At 36.3% G+C, this 25,283-nt stretch overlaps 1 protein-coding gene across 4 annotated transcripts in view; it reads left to right on the top strand.

Annotated features, from left to right (window-relative positions):
• Positions 1 to 25,283, top strand: part of LRBA (LPS responsive beige-like anchor protein) — a 748,187-nt gene that overhangs the window by 548,795 nt on the left and 174,109 nt on the right. For all 4 annotated transcript variants that reach the window (XM_065877627.1, XM_065877625.1, XM_065877628.1 and 1 more), the window contains one exon: positions 2,256 to 2,368. In XM_065877627.1, coding sequence (XP_065733699.1) covers positions 2,256 to 2,368 — 113 coding nt within the window. The remainder of the gene's footprint in view (positions 1 to 2,255; positions 2,369 to 25,283) is intronic.

The raw sequence follows: 25,283 nt of genomic DNA, 5'->3' as shown, positions 1-25,283 counted from the left end.
GATCTTTTTTGATCCACCTCTTAGAGTGATGGAAATAAAAAGAAAAATAAGCAAATGGGACCTAATGAAACTTAAAAGCTTTTGCACAGCAAAGGAAACCATAAACAAGATGAAAAGACAACCCCCAGAATGGGAGAAAATATTTGCAAATGAAGCAACTGACAAGGGATTAATCTCCAAAATTTACAAGCAGGTCATGCAGCTCAATATCAAAAAAACAAACAACCTAATCCAAAAATGGGTAGAAAACCTAGATAGACATTTCTCCAAGGAAGATATCCTGATTGCCAACAAACACATGAAAGGATGCTCAACATCACTAATCATTAGAGAAATCCAAATCAAAACTACAATGAGGTGTCACCTCACACCGGTCAGAATGGCCATCATCCAAAAATCTACAAACAATAAATGCTGGAAAGGGTGTGGAGAAAAGGGAACTCTCTAGCACTGTTGGTGGGAATGTAAATTGATACAGCCATTATGGAGAACAATATGGAAGTTCCTTATAAAAGTAAAAGTAGAGCTACCATACGATGCAGCAATCCCACTACTGGACATGTACCCTGAGAAAACCATAATTCAAAAAGAGTCATGCACCACAATGTTCATTGCAGCTCTATTTACAATAGCCAGGACATGGAAGCAACCTAAGTGTCCATCGACAGATGAATGGATAAAGAAGATGTGCCCCATATATACAATGGAATATTACTCAGCCATAAAAAGAAACGAAATTGAGTTATTTGTAGTGAGGTGGCTGGACCCAAGGTCTGTCATACAGAGTGAAGTACGTCAGAAAGAGAAAAACCAATACCGTATGCTAACATATATGGAATCTGAAAAAAAAAAAAGGTTCTGAAGAACCTAGGGGCAGGACAGGAATGAAGACGCAGACGTATAGAATGGACTTGAGGACATGGGCAGGTGGAAAGCTAAGCTGGAACGAAGTGAGAGAGTGGCGTGGACATATATACCAAAGGTGAAATAGATGGCTATTGGGAAGCAGCCGCATAGCCCAGGGAGATCAGCTCGGTGCTTTGTGACCACATAGAGGGGTGGGATTGGGAGGGTGGGAGGGAGACGCAAGAGGGAGGAGATATGGAGATATATGTATATGTATAGCTTATTCACTTTGTTATAAAGCAGAAACTAACACACGATTGTAAAGCAAATATACTCCAATAAAGATGTTTAAAAAAAAAAACAAACATCCAATCATAAGGGAGGCTTAGATACCAAGAATTTGTGTTGAGAGCTACTGTAATACTCAGCTGTATATTGATTTGATATCCGTATATATTTGAGAACAGGAAAAGAATGGAGATGGTAGAATACACTGTAAGAAAGGAATTCAACCAGTATTAATATCCTTGTTTGCCTTGTAATTTAGCCATAAGAGTCTGTTCACATTAACTCTAAGTAAAAATAGGTTTTAGACTAGTAAAATCGTGGAGTCAATGCCAACATTTTTACTCCAGAAACAATGATGTCATCTACCGTGCTGCCTCCCAAAGGGGTGATATCCAGAAAACTGCTGTTTCTACATGGATGGGCACCTCATTCTTTGTTTTATTCATATTTTTAGTAGACCTGAATGTGTCGTTGAATGTCATTAGTTTAGAAGAAGCATAGAAGAGTATGTGGCAGCATTTGGGAATGGAGTAAGCAACATCTATGATGCTGTGCATTATGTTCAAAGGAGCACAGAATTTGAAAGCTGTCACAGAAATTTCAGAGTTATTAAGAGCAACCTGGTCATTTTACAGTTGACTGTGAATGCCCATAGGGGTGAAGTCACTTGAACTTGGTTGATCAGTTGATTGGTTGGTTGGTTAATTAATGGCAAAGAAAGGATTCTGGTTTTGAAAAACTCTGTGAGATTGCAAATTGTTTTTTGAATTCTTAATGAAGATTATTTTATTTGGTGCAGGCTTTCAACTAATAAAAAATAGTTGTGTAATTTATAAGATGTGGGTACAGAGTATGTGAATTTGAATGTAGTTCAACCATTAGTAGTTGCATGATTTGGGGCAAGTTACATAAACTTTTGTGCCTCGGTTTTTTTATCTGTAAAACGAGGGTGATACCAATTTCATAGGGTTATTGTGAGAATTAAATGAAATCGTGAATGGATAGCACTGGAAACAATGTCTGGCACTCAAAAATTGTTGTTCTTGTTACATTTAGTATATTCCTGAATGTTTATCATTTCGTTCTTTTAAATTAAGAATGACTTTTTTTTCCTCTTCCAGGACGGAGTTACAATGACTTAAATCAGTACCCAGTGTTTCCCTGGGTCATTACTAATTATGAATCAGAAGAACTGGATCTTACTTTGCCAAGTAACTTCAGAGATTTGTCCAAGGTAATTTCTTAGTAATCATCTGAAATATCACTAGCTTGAATATAAAAATATTCAAGTGATTATCTTTATTTTCACATCATATTTAAAAAATATTTTTAATATTATTATAACTTTAATATATTTGTCCTTTAAATGTATTTTCATTACTCTCAAATTTAAATTAGAAAAATTTAATATACATGCTAACCTTGATGACAGTTAAAAATATTAAGAGTTATATTTTTTTCTTCATATACATTTAAGAAGATATTATTCCCAAATATCACCTTCTTCTAAGGGTGTCAGTACTTGATAAAAGATACGAAGAAGAAGTTTGCACATGGAAACTTCTCACCAGCTCTCTTGTAAAAAGAGAAGTAACCCCACACTGTTCTGTGTCTCCTAAGTGATTTTCCTCTACCTTTTGCCCTTCTCTGAGCCATTCCTCACTACAACAGAATGGATCCTCTTTAAATGTAATTTTTTTTTTTTTTTTTTTTTTTTTTTTGCGGTACGCGGGCCTCTCACTGCTGTGGCCCCTTCCGTCCCGGAGCACAGGCTCTGGACGCGCAGGCTCAGCGGCCATGGCTCACGGGCCCAGCCGCTCCGCGGCATGTGGGATCTTCCCGGACCGGGGCATGAACCCGTGTCCCCTGCATCGGCAGGCGGACTCTCAACCGCTGTGCCACCAGGGAAGCCCTAAATGTAATTTTGAATTCCATAAATTCAGTGCTTAAACCTTTCTTGACTTATCACTGCATGCAGAATGAATCTTTCCCAACTCCACAGTTTGCTTTCTCTGCTTTGAACGTTCATCTCCCTGCTCTGTGAGTGGCTGACTGTCTCAGTCCTTTAGGAACAACACGTCTTTATAGAGACCATTACTGATTCCTTCCTTCCTCTCTTTCTTTCAGAGCACCTAAAATATCATGCATTTTTACATATCTTTCTACCTACTTGTTTTGGTTCTTCTTGTGTGCTCCACTAAAGTTCATAAAGATAGAGTTCTCGTTTACCATTATTTCTCCCTTGCCTAGTATAGGACCTGCCATTCAATAAATGTGTTAAATGAATTAAATAATAAAATATACATTTCTCCCAAGTTCTAAAAACTTAATTTTAACTGTGTTAAAGTTAATCAGTCTGTTTTTAATTTTAAAATGTGAAACATGTAAATAACAAAAATTACCTCTAATTTACTGCATATCAATAAGGAACAGTTACGTTTTATGCACACACACACACACACACACACACACACACACACACACAGGTTTTTCTATAAGTATATTCTCATATCATCAGGTATTCTTTAAGAATTTTCCTTTTCTGTCCTGAATTATCAACAAACAGAATATCCTGAATCCTTTTTCACTTTTAAAGGAGAGTTTTCATTTTCAAAAGAAAGCCCTGTTTGCACATTAACTATCAGATATGGGATTAATGTGTAGAATATATAGAGAACTCCTAAAACTCAACAACAAAAACCGAACAACCTGATTCAAAAACGGGGGAAGAATTTGAATAGACAGTTCTCCAAAGAAGTTATACAAATGGCCAATAAGCAGATGAAAAGGTGTTCAGCATTACTAATTGTTAGGAAAATGTATATCAAAACCAAATGAGATGCCACTTCACAGCCAGTAGGATGGCTTTAATTAAAAAATAAATAAATAATCATAAAATAACAAATATTGGTGAGGATGTGGAGAAATTAGAGCCCTTGTGCACTGCTGGTGGCACTGTAAAATGGTGAAGCTGACATGGAAAAAAGTATGACAGTTCCTTCAAAATAAAAAATAGAATTACCCTAAGATCCAGCTATTCTACTTTTGAATATATACCCAAGAGAAATAAAAGCAGAGACTCGAAGAGGTATTTGTATACCAATTTTAATATTTATAGTAGTATTATTTACAATAACCAAAAGATGGAAGCAATCCAAGTATCCACTGATGGGTAAATGGATAAACAGAATGTGGTACATATATACAGTGGAATATTGTTCAGCCTTAAAGAGGAAGGAACCTCTGACACATGCTACAATATGGATGAACCTTGAAGACTTTATGCTAAGTGAAATAAGCCATTCACAAAAGGACAAACACTGTATGATTTCACTCATGTGAGGTATTTAGAGTAGTCAAATTCATAGAGACAGAAAGTAGAATGGTGGTTGCCGGGGCCTGGCCGGGGGGAGGGAGAAATGGAGACTTTAATGGGTATAGAGTCTCAGTTTTGCAAGATGAAACAAGTTCTGAAAATGGAAGGTGGTGATGGTTGGCCAACAACCTGAATGTAATGCCACTGAACTTATACTTAAAAGTGGTTAAAATGGTAAGGTTCATGTTATATATATTTTATAACAATTAAAAAACAAAAACAATACAAAAGGCCAGTAAGGGGAGAAAAAGAGGTAATTAGTAAACTAGACACAAAATAGAGGTTTGAAAAAGTGCCTGCATGCTTCTGCTTTTACTTTTCTTTGATCACCTTGAGAAAAACATGCCCAGGTTAACTAGCTGGAGGGTCAGGACTGACACCTGGAGGATGGCTGAGCTGTGTGAGCTGAGGCCATCCTACACGAGCCAGCCCTCAGCTGACCATGAACATATGAGCAAGCACAGCCAAGAGCAGCCAACTGTGGCCCAGATCAGCAGAATTTCCCAGGTGACCCATTGACTATGGGAAATAATAAATGGATAAATGTTTTTTGGTTTTTTTTTTTTTTAAAGGAAAGCCTTACTTACATTTAGGTATTGTACTTGTTCTAAGACCCTGTAGTATTTCACTGGAATCTGTAGAGCTCTCTTGTCTAATAAATGAGGACTGTATTAGTTTGACTTGTGTAGTGAGCCATGCAGTAGGTCAATAGTAAAAACTGGACAGCTTTTTAATTCTCAGACTATTATATCCTACTATCCTTTTTTGAATTTTGTGTAAGTGAAATTAAAGATCTCATTTTTCATTAAATTGTTAAAATGTAAAATTTGCCTCACAAAATAAATATATAACCTTTCTAGACATCTAGAAGAATTGCCTTTTTTTGTTTAAGCCGAGTCCTTCAGTTTGGACTTCTGTTTAAGCACATAACTTATTAAGATGTTTTGTGCTCTAGAGGACTTTTTGCAGGCTCTTTCAGATGCAGTGAGTAGTTGGATGGATTGTGGACAAGGTGCATGTTTATGTCTTGATGGAACAGTAGCAATGGTGATAAGTGGGAGGCTATTTGGATTTTTCTGCTGCGGCTGTATTTCTCTCTTCTGCCATCACTGTACCTGAACAAGAACTCCCATAACCCTATCACCTCGTCTTACTACTTCCTTGCCAAAAGCCTCTGTTCTCTGACCCTCATCTTTGTTCTCTATTCCACTAAAAATCTTACATGACCAGAAGAAATCCTTCAAAACAATTTTTTTAAAGTAGGTCCTATGAATTTTTTCATTATGAGAATCCGATGAAATAGTATCAGCAAAATGCTGTTATTATTTGCCAAGTAAACAGAATCTTTTATTCAAATTGAATCTTATTTGTATGTTGCAGCTGTTTCTAAGGAACTTGCCAAATAGTTTTGCTAGGTGTGTAAAACACTGTTTTAATTCATGTCTTTATAACTTATCTTCTGTATGTGATAAATAAGGTTATTTTTATGCCCCACTAGACAAGCAATAGAAATTTTGCTTTTTTTATTTTATTAGATTAAAAGTAAAAAGGGGCTCAAAAGCCAAAGCAAAAGAGTTATTTTCATTATTCTCTATCTATAAATGTCCATATCCACTATACAAAGACATAAAAATATCACTTTTGTGATTTAGTGTGTTTAATTGTAGTAGTATCCATTTTTATATTATAAGAGATTTTATAAGAGATTTTATATTTTATATTATAAGAGATATTATAAGAGTTGTATTTTGTGCTGAGGAAGGAAAATTTATAAAGAGTGTTTTCAACACTAGCTGAACAGCACTTAATTGGCTAGCCAACAGTAGTGCAATTATCAGAGCTGGGAAGAAGTAGGGAGCTCTAATACTCAACCACATAACCTACAGCATCTCCTTTCCTATAAAGCAGCAGTAGTTCAAATGCTACAAAAGTCATTCAAGTTCATGAAAATGGAATTCTGCTACTACTAATTGTTTTCATTAAATATTCATGGAACTAAGTGAGTTTGGAATTAACTGAATTATTTTAAGTGAAATAAGCATATCAGGTATTTGAAAGTTGTACTTTCCATGTATAACATTGTTTACTTTATAAAATGTGTCTCATTCCTATTGGTATTAAAATCTGCCTAATGTTTACAGTATGATTCCATTTTGAAATATCTGTTTATATACATATTTTCAGGAATGCATCACATACATAAAATGAGCTATATCTGTATGAAAAACGATTATAATAGAATTATATTGAAGTTTGTCCCATAGTATACATTTAGCAAACATTACTATTTGTTTAAATAAACTTGTGAAATCAAAGGAAACGTGTGCAAAGCTTAATTTAAAATATAAACAGAGCTTACCCTCCTTCTTAAGATAGTATAGCCTGACTAGCTTTAAAATGCATTGAATTATTTATGTGTGTTTATGTCCATTTAATTTCCCCAAAGCTGGTTTTCAGAGGACTTTTAGTAGCATTGATACAATTTTATTTGGTAATCTCTTCCATGTTGCACAGGGAATTCTCTTTTTGAAGCTGAATTAATGTAATCAACACCCTTTCTTCTGTATTATGTTTCTGATCATTCTCTTCAAAAAGAAAGTCTAAATGGGGCAGTGCAAAAAAAATGTCTAGTCTGAAAATCACAATGAAAATTTAATATTTCCTTGTATTGAGAAACTCCTCATTTAACATAATGGTTTAATTTATTCCTTTAAAGCTGAAAAAAGTAGAGATCAGTTTTGAAGTTGATTTTTTTTTCTCCACCTTCCCTGTTGTTTCATCACTAGTCTGAAATTCTGACTGATGAGAAGACAGATCTAACCATGCATAAACTTTGAAGTGACATTAATCCATATTTTACAAATACACACTGATTTTTATATTTGGCAGTCTCCTTGGAAGAAATAAGAACATTTTTTTGTCTTTTCTTTATAAGAAGTTATAATTAGGACAAGAATATATTTACAAAGTGTCATACCATAAAAACAAATTATGATGGCTGAGTGTTTCAGTACCAGGGCTTCCTTGGGTTAGTAAGATTTTTTTGTGCTATTGTGATTTATTTATTTATTTTTTTCCTTAGTAGGAGATTAGTTGTGTAAGCCAGTTTTCTAAGTGAGAAAAATCAAGATAATCAGGTACAATCATTTCTGTTCTAATTGATCAACAGTTATTTTGGAATATTTAATGTATATACCTGGATACCTATTCCAAAAAACAAGTATGTTGTTAGATTGAAATGGAACCATCCATTTCCAAGTGAAATCTTGCAAATGAAAACTCAGCTGTAAATTTCAGAAGGTAGGAACATCTCACTTTATTACTGTTAACTAATGTTTATTAAGGACTTAGTATATGCCGGGCTCTTATTTAAGAATATCACATGTGTTAATTCTTTTAACCCTCACAAAGGCCTTCTAAGATTGGTAACGTTATTATTGTCTTGACAGGGGCAGAAATTGAGGCACCATGGGGTTAAGCAAGTTGTACAAAGTCACACAGCTAGTGGATAGAACCAGAATTTAAACACTATGCAGTTCACAAGTAGCATTTTAAAAAAGGAATGGAATAGTATAGCATTACATTAAAAAAAGAAAGTAATGTGCATCATGTACGAATCTTCTGCATAACGGGTGTGTGTGCATGTGCGTGTGCATGTGCGTGTGTGTGTGTGTGTGTGTGTGTGTGTTGGGTTATGATTTGAAGTGACAGATTTCTTACTATGAGTTTTGGCCCAGAAACCTTGAGAAACGCTGCAGTATGCTATACTGCTTTGTACGTTTGGCATCAATTGCTACGTCTGTTTTGATGTTATTTCATCAAGTTGCTTTTCACCTCTCATGCTGAAATGCATGGTAAGAGACAACCAGCATTCCATTGCTTGAAAAAGGAAAGCTTTTCCCAATTGCCTACTCCTGGTGTGTTTGTCCCAGGTTATGCCCCAAGCTTTTTTGACTAAGCCTGTTTTATGAAAAAGCTGAATGTTTGCTTAAATCTAGAGAATACCTGATGTTACTACTCGAGCATTCATTTGTGTTTCTCATTTATTGATTGTTCATTGAGTAATAGTGTGTGCGAGGGACTCTTAGTTTCTGGAGATTAGATAAAATAAAATCTTCTAAGTTACTATTTTAGTAAAAAATAACTGAAGATTGGGGGGAAAAAGCAGGACTGGCCAACGTATAATGAAGTATTTAATATTTATTAGAGCTCACATTCTTAAAGTGAAGGAAAATACTGAAAGAAAGAGTTCAAGGTAGAGGGAAAAGAAAAATCATGCATTTTTCAACTGTAGAGTGCAAGCACAATGTGAGCTGTTATTTTGTTTAAGAATCAAGAAAAGTAAACGTTAGGGGAAAATGACCCTACACCACTATCTCCTAATTCGTACCTTGCAGTGTAGAAATTTGAGGAAAGTTTACTATTATCAGATCTTCAAACTGTATTTTAAATTTTGGTCCAGGTCCCAGTTAATCATAGGTTTTTGTTTGTTTGTTTTAAACCTATCTTACAATGTTGTACCATCCACACTCTGTTAAACTAGCAGCTTTCATTGCTCTAGTCTGGATCAAAATTCTGAGATAACTGAAGAGAACTGAATGACAAGGCTGTTCTGAATTTATTTACTGATTGATGAGTTGCTATTGTTTGTCCTTGTATTTATTGTGTTTTTTCTCTCTCTCTCTCTTTGTTTAAAGCAAAAGTAGATGATTTCCACCACCACCCCACCCCGCCTCCTGTCTCCTTTTTATCTCCTACCATTTGGTTGTGTGTTTTTATATGTGAGATATTTCTCCTAACACACACATTTAATATACAGCATTCATCTTGACCTGGAATTGACTACCGACATTTAACTGTTGTTGATCAGACAGCACTTCTTTATCTCTTTAAGTTTTAAGTGCTGTTTCTGACGAATGCCAGTCCTTTTAGTAGGCTCTGTAACAGATATACTGGGAATCAGTATACCATCTAGATGTCACAGAGGGAAAAGAACACTCTTTTGGCGGAGGGGGGGGCAATATTGTTTTAAAATGATAGGGGTTATAGCTTTTACTTTGTTTTTCTATTTATTGGGCTTCAGTCAAAACCAAAGGAATTCAAAGTTAAAAAAATAAAACAACGTTATTGTATTATAACAGTAAATAGTGGATCTTAAAGTATTTAAATAAAACATAATGGCAGAGAAAGAAATTTAGAATTACCCCACATCTGGCTATTTTTTATTGGCTGACAAAATATATTAAAAATATTTTAATCTTGGCATCAAATATACTGTTATATGCCACATGGATCTTAGGGATTTTGATATAAATTACATTCCCTGGCCTTGGGGCGTTTATAGTCCAGTCAGCAAAAAAATGATATTGGGAAAGGTTAGAATCTTTTTGTAGGATTGTGAGGGAAGCCCTAGTAGGTGCCTTTAACAAACATTTTGTATAAGCGCCCTTCTTTAATCCCTTCAACAACACTGTAAGGAATGTGTTATTATCTTTATTTTACACATAATGAAACTAAGATATAGTGAAGTTAAGAAACTCTCTAAGGTCATACATTTTCCAAGTGTTCAGGCTATGAGTTGATCTCAGATCTGTCCCTATCACTGAACTGGTAGACTTTAGATATAACCAGAAGAATAGTTTACATTGAATACTTGCATTTATACTTCTTTCCAATATGCAACTACTTTTACCTTCATCTTGGCAAAAGACTAGAGGTTTACTTTTTGGAGAAATTGTACTGGAGAAGTTTCTGATTTGAGAACAACAAAAACAGCAGAGGGAGAGTTGAAGGGTAAGGAATGGAAAACAGGAGGATTAACAGAAAGCTTTAAGAACTGAATGGTGAAGGCCCCCAGACCCCTTTTGCTGTCATGCTATCGGAACTCCGACAGCCAGGCTTGTACCAGCCCCACCCTGTAAGACAGAAAATTGTGTTACTCTTTGGACATACTGACTGGCTCAAGAGAAAAGACCTGAAAAGTACCGACATTTAAGGATCCTACTTGGAGCCCACCTGATTTCTCTTCAGTGAAGTCTACCCGTTCACGTGCTGCTTATTAAAAGTGTACTTCAGTGTACTTCAGTCAGCTCTTTCGTGCCTCATTCTTAAAAATGAAGGTAGCAGACATTTAAAGACAGCCTTCAGTGTGAAGGACAACAGAGACTAAATGGAATAGAAAAATAAAAGAAACCAGAAGAAGCAAAGACAATTTAAGAAGCAGAAGAAGCCTTAAAAACAAAGCAAGAATAAATACCCTCACAGAGAAAAACTATTACATTAATAGAAAAAGAAAATGATTTTATAGAAAGTAGAGTGTAAGTGCAGATGTTTTCTAAAAGGAACATCCAAAATGAAAGGGGAAATAGCCTGGAAAGATAAAATTCAAGAACCAGAGTAGGAAATTTTTGTATTTAGATAGACTTGTGTCAGCCTGCCTCCATTTATTAGAAGGGACCTTTAGCAAAGTACTTAATTTGGGGGATCCTATATAGCAAACTGCTTTTTATGTAGTATTTGTATAATACTGAAGAAAATTTTTCATGGGTACACTGACCTTTTAAAACTTTAAATTATTACATGTTCAATGTGATAATATTTTGTTTAAAATATGGCTGTGCAACTTTTTCCTCACAATTTAAAATTAAGTTTAGCAAAATGTGAACATACACACACAGGGCAATATATTGTGGTGTGTTTAGAGGATTTGCTGAAGTTTTGTTTTTAAATTAGGAAAACAATCTATTGGTTTTGTATGACTATTCTTTTTAATTTGTATTTTTAAAGTATTAGCACTCTGTATAGCAGATTTGTTTTTTTACTGGAAGTTACCTTCTAGTGGAAGTTTTTATATGACTGTAACAGAGGTTAAGCCTACACTTAGTTTAAGCAGCCTTCAGTGACATTGTTTCTCTAACATTAGTCAGAAAATGATAAAGTGAAGTAACTGAAATGGATTGTGGTTAATATTACTGTCAGGGAGATGAATAATCTTGACATGTACCAGCAACACACTGCCAGTCCAATAATCCTTCTCAAAGTTAAGTATTTATTCTCAAATCATCCTAAGTTACTGTGGTGTGGAGTGATCATTTATTATTATTTATAAATGAACTGTTTTATTTACATAGCATTACCAGTTTTATCCCATAGTACTTCCTGTTTTCTTAGTTTAGTGCTGGGTGTACTAACTTGGGTAGATCCTGAGTAAGGAACATGTACTTAGCCATAAATTCACATAAAAATTGTTTTCGAAACACCTAGAAAAAATTTTTTTAAGTTGAATAAGCTGTGGTATTATACTTCTGATTTCAGGCTGGAGTATTTTTTTCTAAGAGAGTAAATATAGTAGGAAGACATTTTAAAAACCTATATACATTTGGAGCTTTCTTTGTATCTTTGTGTCAACTTCTCATTCTTATATTTCCCTGTGATAGTCAAAACTTATTTTATGTGAATGTGTAATAGTCTGCTTTTTATAGTGGGTAAGTAGTAACGTATCTTTTAGTCACATGTCCACATTCCTGTCCAAATCTTTATTCTCCAAGTCCATTTATTAGAATAAGCACATTTTTCAACATAAACAAAGGTTTATAGTACCCTGTTTATATTGAATAAATGTTTTTATTCAAATAATTGATTATTAAACATTTTCTGGGTACCTTTTGCAGACATTGTTCTGAGAACTGTGAGAAACAAAGGTGAATGAAATAGTCCCTACTTTTAGAGTTTTACAACCAAATGAATGTTATGTAGGAACCATTTATACAAGAATAGTTTTATATCTGTGTGACTGTGACACATTTCTATGTGACTGTGAAACATCTTATTTCTGCGTGACTTAACTTTAGACTGTCCCACTTTCAGAAAAGGAGTTTTTAAAAAAACTGTGAGTTCATGATTTATAACGTCAACCAGCAAATGATTGGAAAATCTGAGTGCTACCTTTCTGAAATACGGGCAAGGTGATTAGAAGACATTCATAGCTTTCAGAATTGTTGTATCATTTACAACTCCACTGTTTAATGCCCTTTATAAACTTGAGGTATCATCCTCTTTAGGCCATCTTTCCAGGATTCTGTTCTAGGACCTGATTTGTTTGACAGTTTCACCAATATTACAAATTGATCATACAGCTTGCATTGCAGTAATTAAAATATAAAGTTTTAAATCATTTTTCAGAATGAAATACTCATGTAAAATATTTAGTGACATACAAAGAAAAAATGTGACATCTTACATTTAGGCTTAGAAATATACAATATTAAAAAAAACAGGAAGAAGAGAGGATGAAGATAAGTCGGAGTTCGAAATATAAATGTCAGTAGTCTTATTGGTGGAAAGGAAGATAAAGATGTAGCAGTTGTTTTCAACCTATAGCCTCAGGTCACTTGAAGGTGGGACTATGGGTTTACTGCAGGAGGCCTGTGAATTCACGTCTACGTGTATATATTTGGAGCCTGTCTTACTGGAAAAATTTAAAGCTGCTGATGTACATTATTTAGTTGACTACATGCTTATTATTACCTAACAGTGATTTGACTTTTCTAAAAACAAATTGTGTCAAACATAATTATTATTACCCTCTTCTACTGTTGCTGCTGATGCTACTTATTTTTATCTATAATCTATCATAGTTGCAAGATAACAGTTGAAGTTCATTTGTTTTACAAATGCAAATCCAGTTCTTCCAACACCATTTGTTGAAAAGACTTTCTTTCTCATGATTGTCTGGGAACCTTTGTTGGAATTAAACTGACTACATATTGTGTAGGTCTATTTCTGGACTGTATTCTGTTCAGTCAATTAGCATATCTGTCCTTGTATTGATACCACACTGTCTTGTTTACTATAGCTTTATAGTTAGTCATAAAATCAGGTCATGTGAATCCAACTATGTCTTCTTTTTCAAAATTGTTTTGGCTATGCTAGGTTTTCTGTTTTTCCCATATAAATATAGGAATCAGCTTGTCAATTCTGCTGAGATTTTGACTGGTATTATACTTAATCAGTAGGCCATCTTTACTAAAAAAGGTATATTAGCAATATTGAATCTTCCATTCCATAAATATGGTTTATTTTCCATTCGTTTAGGTTTTCTTTAATTTCTCTCTAATGTTCTGTGGCTTTTAGTAAACAATTCTTGTACATATTCTGTTAATTTATCCTTAAAATTTTCATGTTTTTTATGGTTACAAAATTTTCAATTCCAGTTGTTCATTGCTAGTATATGGGAACACAATTGAATTTTTTATATTGACCTTGTATTTTACAACCTTCCTAGATTCAATTATTCATGCTAGCAGCCTTTTTGTAGACTTTAGGACTTCCTCCCTCTCCCAATGAATACTTACTGCATTATATAATGTTAACTAGAAGTGCTGAGAGTGCCTTGTCTTTGATCTTAGGGGAAAAGCCTTTACTTTCATCATTAAGTACGATAGTAGCTATAGGTTTCATGTTTCTATTGTTTTTTTCTGTTTTCAGTTTCAGTGACCTTTGCTTCCCTTATTATTTTTCTTTCTACTTGATTTGGATTTAATTTCTCCTCTTTTTTAGTGTCTTAAGGTGGAAGCTTTAAACTGTTGATTTCAGATCTCTTTTTCTTTCTAATATAAGCATTTAATGATACAGATTTTTCTCAAAGCACTGATTTTGTAAGGTCCAACAAGTTTTTCTATATTGTGTTTTCATTTTTATTCTTTTCAAAATATTTTCTAATTTTCCCTGTGACTTTCTCATTGACCTGTAAATTATTTAGAAGAGTATTGTTTCCTTTCCACAGATCCTAGAATTTGTCAGATGTCTTTCCCTTGTTGATTTCTAGTTTAATTCCATTTTGATTGGAGAACATACTTTGTATGACTTCGGTTCTTTTAAATTAGTTGAAATTTGCTTTATTGCTCCAAACATGATGTACATTGGTTAATGCTCCATGTGTACCTGAAAACAATACATACTCATCTATTATTACATAAAGTGCTCTATACATGTCAACTAGGTTAAATTGGTTGAGAGTGTTGTTAATATCTTCTATATCCTTACTAATTTTATATCTACTTGTTCTATGATTACTGAGGGAGGAGTGTTGACTTCTCCAACTGTAATTTAGATTTATCTGTATCTTTTTTCATTTCTCTGTTTTCGTTTTATTTTTTATTTTTAGCATTTGTTTCTGGGTACCTGTTTGAGTTGAATTATGTCTCCCCAAAAGATATGTTGAAATCCTTACTCCTGGCCCCTGTGGACATGACCTTATTTGTAATAGGGTCTTGGCAAATGTAATGAAGTTAAGATGAGGTGATTAGGATGGGCCTAATTCCAACATGACTGGTATTTTCATAATAAGAAGATGAAAACACCATGTTAAAACAGACATCAAAGGAAAGAACACCATGTAGTGATGGAAACAGAAGTTGGAATTATGTTGCCAGAAGTCAAGGAATACCTGGGGCTATAAGAAGCTGGAAGAGGCAAGGAAGGATCCTCCCTTAGAGGCTTGCAAGAGAGCATGGCTCTACCAACACCTTATTTTGGACTTCTAACTTCCAGAACTGTGAGAAAATAAATTTCTATTGTTTTAGGCCACACAGTTTGTGGTAGTTTGTCATAGGAGCTCTAGGAAACTAACACAGTGCATACACATTTCAGATTGTTATGTTTTCCTTATAAATGAATTCCATTATCTTTATGTAAGGTCTCCTTTCATACCTGGTAATAGTCCATGTTCTGAAGTCTACCTTTTCTGATGTTGATATGACAGTGTTATTTTGATTATTACTTGTAGTATCTTTTTCTTTTCTTTTCTTTTCTTTTTTTTTTTTTTTTTTTTTTTTGTGGTACGCAGGCCTCTCACTGTTGTGGCCTCTCCTGTTGCGGAGCACAGGCTCCGGTCATGCAGGCTTAGCAGCCATGGCTCACAGCTGCTCCGTGGCATGTGGGATCCTCCTGGACTGGGGCACAAACCCGTGTTCCCTGCATCGGCAGGTGGACTCTCAACCACTGCACCACCAGGGAAGCCCTGTAGTATCTTTTTCTATCATTTTTTTAAACCTGTCTCTGGCTTTATTTTTTAAATTTCTTTTCTGTGGACAATATATAATGGAGTCTTGCTTTTATACCCATTCTGATAAGCTCTGCATTTTAATTGGGTTGTTGAGACCATTTACATTTAATGTAATTTTTGATATAGTCAGTTTAAATGTACTTTCTTGCCATCTGTTTTTTATCCCTTATATCAGTTCTTTGTACCTTGTCTCCCTTTATCTGTTTTCTTTTAGATTATGTATTTTTATTATTCTATTTTATCTTCACTGTGTCTTGTTATTTATACTTCTTTTTAAAAAGTTTAGTGGTTTCTTTATGGTTTGAAATATATGTCTTCAACTTATGACAGCCTTCCTTCAAATAATAATATACCATTTCATGTATAGTCTTCAAACCTTAAAACAGTATACTCCTGTTTTCCCTATTCCATCCTTTTGGAGTGAGAGCCCATTAGGAACAGTGTTTTGTTTAGTTTTGTTCTTTCTTTATCTGCTGTACAGGCATATCTTGTTTTGTTGTGCTTTACTTTATCGTGCTTTGCAGATATTGAGTTTTTTACAAATTGAAGGTTTGTGGCAACCCTGCCTTGAACAAGTCTATAAGTGCCATGTTTTCAACAGCATTTGCTCATTTTGTGTCTTTGTCGTATTTTGGTAATTTTTGCAATATTCCAAACCCTCCACCGTTAAAAAGATTATGACTACTGAAGACTCAGAAGATGGTTAGCATTTTTTAGCAATAATGTATTTTACAATTAGAACACGTACATTGTTTCTTTAGACATAATGCTATTGCACACTGAATAGACTACAGTATAGTGTAAACATGACTTTTATATGCACTGGGAAACCAGAAAATTCACGTGACTCACTGTATTGCTGTATTTACTTTATTGCAGTGGTCTGGAGCCAAACCTGCAGTATCTCCGAGGTATGCCTGTGTAGTCATGTGGGTCTCGAGAATGCAAGCCTCGTTGGCTTTCAGAGCTAGGTGTTTTGGGGGCCTGTCTCACAAGTGGAAGTCCTAAATGTTGAGGTGCTAGGTGTTTGGTCCCAAACTCACTCCTCAGGGAGAATCCATGAGCTGTGAATTCCCTCCCCATGGTGCGTCAGCTGGTGTGTCACTGTCAGGGTGGGGTTTATGAGATTGTGTTATAACCTTTCCTACCTGTTATGATGTGGGTTTTTCTTTTTTGCCCAAGGTGTAAGAGTTGCTCAGCTAGGTTTTAGATTTCTTTCAGAGGGAATTGTTCCATGTGTAGCTGAATTTTTAGTTTCTCTGTGGGAAGAAGTGAGTTCAGCAGCCTCCTTTGTCACTTCTTTGGACCAGAACTCCTGATTTTAAGGGTCCTAAATGTTTCTTTAATTGGATAGGTGAATCGCTCAGGAAATGAAATCGCTCAGGTTTTGTTATAATAGCATTGAGTCTTTTGGGTGTTTGTCATTTTCATAATTACTTAAATCATCTTTTTTTTAGTTGACCTTGGATTGTTAAGATTGTTTTTTGGGTTTTTCCAGGCATTTAGCTCAACAATGACATTGGATTATCAGATTATTTTAATTGATTTATGTGCTTTTCTCAAACAGATAAATACCTAGAGTGAAAATCATGTAGTATGAACCATAGCTAAATAACATAGAACTGTGAAGGAATTGCTACTAAATCTACCAATGTGAGCCTCTGAAATGATTTAGATTCTACATCGGTACAATAAGTAATATGGAACACTATCTTTTTCCCAAGATGTGTTTGTTAACTTGAAATAGTATAGGGGCTATCTGTTTACTGCCACTTGGAAGAATGTGTGTTTTCAAGGGATTAAAATCTGCTGGTACTTCAAAACAAAAGTGCTTCTTTGTTAACTCTAAAAGCCATAATAGTGTGCCAATGAAAGTATTTTCTCGACAATACTAAATAAAATGTAGAGTGTGTGAAGATAAGTGCCAAAGCATCTCAGCTGCATATAGCACATGATGAAATATCCTAGAAGCCAAGGTTGAGTAAGTGTTGATGAGTCTGTTTGTTTTTTTGTCATTTAGATAAAAGAGCTGCTACAGCTGACACAAAATAGTTCCGGCACTCCCTAACAGTGGCAATATTACTTAAATGACAGGGGCTATTCTTTTATTTTCTTCTCTTTGGGGGTGGGAGAGGAAGGCAGGGGTAGAGAGGCACAAAATAAAATTCATTGGCTTCTTTAAAAAGTTTCAACAACACATTGATTAAAGGCTTTCATTTGGATTCATAGATGTGGATATACAAATATAAAAGTTAAGAGGCAAGTAAAGCAATAAACTTTGGTGACAATGTTTATGTTTTGTGTTCACTTGTTTTTTTTAACATCTTTATTGGAATATAATTGCTTTACAATGGTATGTTAGTTTCTGCTCTATAACAAAGTGAATCAGCTATACATATACATACATCCCCATATCTCCTCCCTCTTGAGTCTCCCTCCCACCCACCCTATCCTACCCCTCTAGGTGGACAAAAAACACCCAGCTGATCTCCCTGTGCTATGCGGTTGCTTCCCACTAGCTATCTATTTTACCATTGGTAGTGTATATGTGTCAGTGCTGCTCTCTCACTTCATCCCAGCTTACGCTTCCTGCTCCCTGTGTCCTCAAGTCCATTCTCTATGTCTCCGTCTTTATTCCTGCCTAACCCTAGGTTCTTTAGAACCTTTTTTTTTTTTAAAGATTCCATATATATGTGTTAGCATATGGTATTTGTTTTTCGCTTTCTGACTTAACGTCACTCTGTATAAGTGTCTCTAGGTCCATCCACCATGCTACAAATAGCTCAGTTTCATTTCTTTATATGGCTGAGTAATATTCCGTTGTATATATGTGCCACATCTTCTTTATCCATTCATCTGTCAGTGGACACTTAGGTTGCTTCCATGTCCTGGCTATTGTAAATAGAGCTGCAATGAACATTGTGGTACATGACTCTTTTTGAATTATGGTTTTCTCAGGGTATATGCCCAGTAGTGGGATTGCTGGGTCGTATGGTAGTTCTATTTTTAGTTTTTTGAGGAACCTCCATACTGTTCTCTATAGTGGCTGTATCAATTTACATTCCCACCAACAGTGCAAGAGGGTTCCCTTTTCTCCACACCCTTTCCAGCATTTATTGTTTGTAGATTTTTTGATGATGGCCATTCTGACCAGTTTGAGTGGATACCTCATAGTTTTGACTTGCATTTCTCTAATAATTAGTGATGTTGAGTGTCCATTCATGTGTTTGTTGGCAATCGGTATATCTTCTTCGGAGAAATGTCTGTTTAGGTTTTCTGCACACTTTTGGATTTGGTTGTTTGTTTTTAATATTTAGCTGCATGAGCTGCTTGTATATTTTGGAGTTTAATCTTCTGTCAGTTGTTTCATTTGCAAATATTTCCTCCCATTTGAGGGTTGTCTTTTCATCTTGTTTATGGCTTACTTTGCTGTGCAAAAGCTTTTAAGTTTCATTAGGTCCCATTTGTTTTTATCTTTCTTTTTATTTCCATTTCTCTAGGAGGTGAGTCAAAAAGGATCTTGCTGTGATTTATGTCATGGAGTGTTCTGCCTAGGTTTTCCTCTAAGAGTTTTACAGTGTCTGGCCTTACATTTCGGTCTTTCATCCATCTTGAGTTTATTTTTGTGTATGGTGTTACGGAGTGTTCTAATTTCATTCTTTTACATGTAGCTGTCCAGTTTTCCAAGCACCACTTATTGAAGACACAGACTTTTCTCCACTGTGTATTCTTGCATCCTTTATCAAAGATAAGGTGACCATATGTGTGTGGATTTATATCTGGGCTTTCTGTCCTGTTCCATTTATCTGTATTTCTGTTTTTGTGCCAGTACCATACTGTCTTGATTACGGTAGCTTTGTAGTATAGTCTGAAGTCAGGGAGCCTGATTACTCCAGCTCCGTTTTTCTTTCTCAAGATTGCTTTGGCTACTGGGGGTCTTTTGTGTTTCCATACAAATTGTGAAATTTTTTTTCTAGTTCTGTGAAAAATGACATTGGTAGTTTGATAGGGATTGCACTGAATCTGTAGATTGCTTTGGGTAATATAGTCATTTTCAAAATCTTGATCTTCCAATCCAAGAACATGGTATATCTCTCCATCTGTTTGTATCATCTTTAATTTCTTTCATCAGTGTCTTATAGTTTTCTGCATACAGGTCTTTGGTCTCCTTAGGTAGGTTTGTTCCTAGGTCTCTTATTCTTTTTGTTGCAATGGTAAATGGGAGTGTTTCCTTAATTTCTCTTTCAGATTTTGCATCATTAGTCTATAGGAATGCAAGAGATTTATGTGCATTAATTTTGTATCCTACTACTTTACCAAATTCATTGATTAGCTCTCGTGGTTTTCTGGTAGCATCTTTAGGATTCCCCCTGTATAGTATCATGTCATCTGGAAACAGTGACAGCTTTACTTCTTCTTTTCCGATTTGGATTCCTTTTATTTCTTTTTCTTCTCTGGTTGCTGTGGCTAACACTTCCAAAACTATGTTGAATAATAGTGGTGAGAGTGGGCAACCTTGTCGTGCTCCTGATCTTAGTGGAAATGGTTTCAGTTTTTCACCATTGAGAACGATGTTGGCTGTGGGTTTGTCATATATGGGCTTTATTATGTTGAGTTAAATTCCCTCTATGCCTACTTTTTGGAGGATTTTCATCATGGGTGGGTGTTGAATGGGTGTTGAATTTTTGTCAAAAGCTTTTTCTGCATCTATTGTGATGATCCTTCAGTATTGGTTTTTCTCCTTCAGTTTGTTAATATGGTTTATCACATTGATTGATTTGCGTATATTCAAGAATCCTTGCATTCCTGGGATAAATCCCACTTGATCATAGTGTATGATCCTTTTAATGTGCTGTTGGGTTCTGTTTGCTAGTATTTTGTTGAGGATTTTTGCATCTATAATCATCAGTGTTATACGCCTGTAGTTTTCTTTTTTTGTGGCATCTTTGTCTGGTTTTGGTATCAGGGTGATGGTGGCCTTGTAGATGAGTTTGGGAGTGTTCCTCCCTCTGCTGTATTTTGGAAGAGTTTGAGAAGGATAGGTGTAAGGTCTTCTCTAAATGTTTGATAGAATTCGCCTGTGAAGCCATCTGGTCCTGCGCTTTTGTTTCTTGCAAGATTTTTAATCACAATGTCAATTTCAGTGCTTGTGACTGGTGTGTTTGTATTTTCTATTTCTTCCTAGTTCAGTCTCAGAAGGTTGTGCATTTCTAAGAATTTGTCCATTTCTTCCAGGTTGTCCATTTTATTGGCATATAGTTGCTTGTAGGAATCTCTCATGATCCTTTGTATTTCTGCAGTGTCAGTTGGTAGTTCTCCTTTTTCATTTCTAATTCTATTGATTTGAGTCTTCTCCCTCTTTTTCTCGATGAGTCTGGCTAATGATTTATCAATTCTGTTTATCTCTCAAAGAACCAGCTTTTAGTTTTATTGATCTTTGTTATCATTTCCTTCATTTCTTTTTCATTTACTTCTGATCTGATCTTTATGATTTCTTTTTTTTTTTTTTTTATAAATTTATTTATTCATTTATTTATTTTTGGCTGTGTTGGGTCTTCGTTTCTGTGCGAGGGCTTTCTCTAGTTGTGGCAAGCGGGGGCCACTCTTCATCGCGGTGCGCGGGCCTCTCACTGTCGCGGCCTCTCTTGCTGTGGAGCACAGGCTCCAGACGCGCAGAGCTCAGTATTTGTAGCTCACAGGCCCAGCTGCTCCATGGCACGTGGGATCTTCCCAGACCAGGGCTTGAACCCGTGTCCCCTAGCATTGGCAGGCAGACTCTCAACCACTGCGCCACCAGGGAAGCCTTATGATTTCTTTTCTTCTGCTAACTTTGGGATTTTTTGTTGTTCTTTCTCTAATTGCTTTAGGTGTAAGATTAGGTTGTTTATTTGAGATGTTTCTTGTTTCTTGAGGTAGGATTGTATTGCTATAGATTTCACACTTAGAACTGCTTTTGCTGCATCCCAAAGGTTTTGGGTCATCATGTTTTTATTGTCATTTGTTTCTAGGTATTTTTTGATTTCATCTTTGATTTCTTCAGTAATCTCTTACTTATTTAGTGGTGTATTGTTTAGCCCCCATTTATTTGTATTTTGTACAGATTTTTTCCTATAATTGATATCTAGTCTCATAGTTGGAAAAGATACTTGACAGTATTGCAATTTTCTTAAATTTACCAAGGCTTGATTTCTGACCCAAGATATGATCTATCCTGGAGAATGTTCCATGAGCACTTGAGACAAAAGTGAATTCTGTTGTTTTTGGATGGAATGTTCCATAAATATCATTTAAGCCCATCTTGTTTCATGTATCATTTAAAGCTTGTGTTTCCTTATTTATTTTCATTTTGGATGATCTGTCCATCAGTGAAAGTGGGGTGTTCAAGTACTGTACTATGATTGTGTTACTGTTGATTTCCCCTTTTATGGCTGTTAGCATTTGTCTTATGTATTGAGGTGCTTTATGTTGGGTGCATAGATATTTACAATTGTTATATCTTCTTCTTGGATTGATCCCTTGATCATTATGTAGTGTCTTTGTTCTTTGTCTCTTGTAACAGTCTTTATTTTAAAATCTATTTTGTCTGATATGAGAATTGCTACTCCAGCTTTCTTTTGATTTCCATTTGCATGGAATATCTTTTTCTGTCCTCTCACTTTCAGTCTTTATGTTTCCCTAGGTCTGAAGCAGGTCTCTTGTAGACAGCCTATGTATGAGTCTTGTTTTTGTATCCATTCAGCCAGTCTGTGTCTTTTGATGGGAGCATTTAATCCATTTACATTTAAGGTAATTATCGATATGTATGTTCCTATTACCATTTTCTTAATTGTTTTGGGTTTGTTATTGTAAGTGTTTTCCTTCTCTTGTGTTTCCTGCCTAGAAAAGTTCCTTTAGCATTTGTTGTAAAGCTGGCTTGGTGATGCTGAATTCTCTTAGCTTTTGCTTGTCTGTCAAGGTTATAATCTCTCCTTTGAATCTGAATGAGATCCTTGCTGGGTAGAGTAATCTTGGGTGTAGGTTTTTCCCTTTCATCGCTTTAAGTATGTCCTGCCCCTCCCTCTGGCTTGCAGAGTTTCTGCTGAATGATCAGCTGTTAACCTTATGGGGATTCCCTTGTATGTTAATTGTTGCTTTTCCCTTGCTGCTTTTAATATTTTTTTCTTTGTATTTAATTTTTGATAGTTTGATTAGTATGTGTATTGGTGTGTTTTTCCTTGGATTTTATCCTGTATGGGACTCTCTGCCCTTCCTGGACTTGATTGATTATTTCCTTTCCCATATTAGGGAAGTTTTCAACTATCATCTCTTCAAATATTTTCTTAGCCCGTTTTTTTTTTTCTCTTCTTCTTCTCTGACCCCTGTAATTCGAATGTTGGTGCGTTTAATATCGGTCCAGCAGTCTCTGGGATTGTCCTCAATTCTTTTCATTCTTTTTTCTTTATTTTGCTCTGCAGTAGTTATTTCCACTATTTTTTCTTCCAGGTCAGTTATCTGTTCTTCTGCCTCAGTTATTCTCCTATTGATTCCTTCTAGAGAATTTTTTATTTCATTTATTGTGTTGTTCATTGTTGTTTGTTTGCTCTTCAGTTTTTCTAGTTCCTTGTTAAATGTTTCTTGTATTGTCTCCATTCTATTTCCAAGATTTTGGATCATCTTTACTGTCATTACTCTGAATTCTTTTTCAGGTAAACTGCCTATTTCCTCTTCATTTACTTGGTCTGGTGGTTTTTTATCTTGCTTCTTCATCTGCTTTGTGTCCCTCTGTTTTCTCATTTTGCTTAACTTACTGTGTTTGGAGTCTCCTTATTGCAGGCTACAGGTTAATAGTTCCCATTGTTTTTGGTGTCTACCCCCAGTGGCTAAGATTGGTTCAGTCAGTTGTGTAGGCTTCCTGGTTGAGGGAATTAGTTCCTGTGTCCTGGTGGATGAGGCTGGATCTTGTCTTTGTGTTGGGCTGGACCGCATCCAGTGGTGTGTCTTGGGGTGTCTGTTACCTTATTATGATTTTAGGCAACCTCTCTCCTAATAGGTGGGGTCTTGCTAGTTGTATGGCATAGGGTGTCTAGCACTGTAGCTTGCTGGTCGTTGAGTGGAGCTGGGTCTTAGCGTTGAGATGGAGATCTCTGGGAGAGCTTTTGCAGTTTGATATTACATGGGGCTGGGAGGTCTCTGGTGGACCAATGTCCTGAAGTCAGCTCTCCTACCTCAGAGACTCAGGCCTGACACCCAGCCAGAGCACCAAGACCCTGTCAGCCACAAGGCTCAGAAGAAAAGGGAGAAAGAAAAAGAAAGAAAGAAAGGAAATAATTTAATTAATTAAATAAAATTATTAAAATAGAAAAAAAATATTTAAAATAAATAAATAATTAAAAATAAAAGAAAGAGGGAAAGAATGAAGAGACCAAACCAAAAAACAAATCCTCCAATGATAACAAGTGGTAAAAACTATATTAAAAAAAAGAAAACCATACAGTCAGAACCCTAGGACAGATGGTGGAAGCAAAGCTATACAGACAAAATCACACGAAGAAGCATACACATACTGACTCACAAAAAGAAAAAGGAAAAAATATATATATATGAAAAATTAAAAAAGGAAGAGAGCAACCAAATCAATAAACAATCTACCAATGATAATAAGCTCTAAGTATTAAACTAAGATAAACATAACACCAGAAACAAATTAGATGCAGAAAGCAAACCCCAAGACTATAGTTGCTCCTAAAGTGCACCTCCTCAATTTTGGGCTGATTCGTTGTCTACTCAGGTATTCCACAGATGCAGGGTACGTCAGGTTGATTGTGGAGATTTAATCCGCTGCTTCTGAAGGTGCTGGGAGAAATTTCCCTTTCTCTTGTTTGTTTGCACAGCTCCTGGGGTTCAGCTTTGCATTTGACCCTGCCTCTGCATGTAGGTCACCTGAGGGCATCCGTTCTTTGCTCAGACAGGACAGGGTTAAAGGAGCAGCTGATTTGACGGCTCTGGCTCACTCAGGCTCGAGGCGGGGGGGGGGGGGGGGGGGGGGGGCGGGGAAGGGGAAGGGGTCCAGAATGCGGGCTGAACCTGTGGCGGCAGAGGCCTACGTGACGTTGCAACAGCCTGAGGCACGCCGTGTGTTCTCCCCTGGAAGTTGTCCCTGGATCATTGGACCCTGGCAATGACGGGCTGCACAGGTTCCTGGGAGGGGAGGTGTGGATAGTGACCTGTGCTTGCACGCAGGCTTCTTGATGGCTGCAGCAGCAGCCTTAGCATTTCCTGCCTGTCTCTGGGGTCCACGCTGATAGCCCTGGCTCGCACCCGTCTCTATAGCTCGTTTAGGCGGTGCTCTGAATCTCCTCTCCTGGCGCATCCTGAAACAATGGTCTCTTGCCTCTTAGGCAGGTCCAGACTTTTTCCTGGACTCCCTCCCGGTTAGCTGTGGCACACTAGCCCCCTTCAGGCTGTGTTCACGCAGCCAACCCCAGTCCTCTCCCTGGGATCCGACCTCCGAAGCCGGAGCCTCAACTCCCAGCCCCACCCGCCCCGGCGGGTGAGCAGACAAGCCTCTCGGGCTGGTGAACACTGGTCGGCACGGATCCGATGTGCGGGAATCTCTCCGCTTTGCCCTCTGCACCCGGGTTGCTGCGCTCTCCTCCATGGCTCCAAAGCTTCCCCCCTGCCCAGCCCCCGTCTCCACCAGTGAAGGGGCTTCCTATTGTGTGGAAACAT

Source organism: Phocoena phocoena, chromosome 5, assembly GCF_963924675.1.
Source record: "Phocoena phocoena chromosome 5, mPhoPho1.1, whole genome shotgun sequence".
Taxonomy (NCBI): domain Eukaryota; kingdom Metazoa; phylum Chordata; class Mammalia; order Artiodactyla; family Phocoenidae; genus Phocoena; species Phocoena phocoena.
Note: the sequence above shows the minus strand (reverse complement) of the source record. Positions and strands in the feature narration are given on the sequence as shown.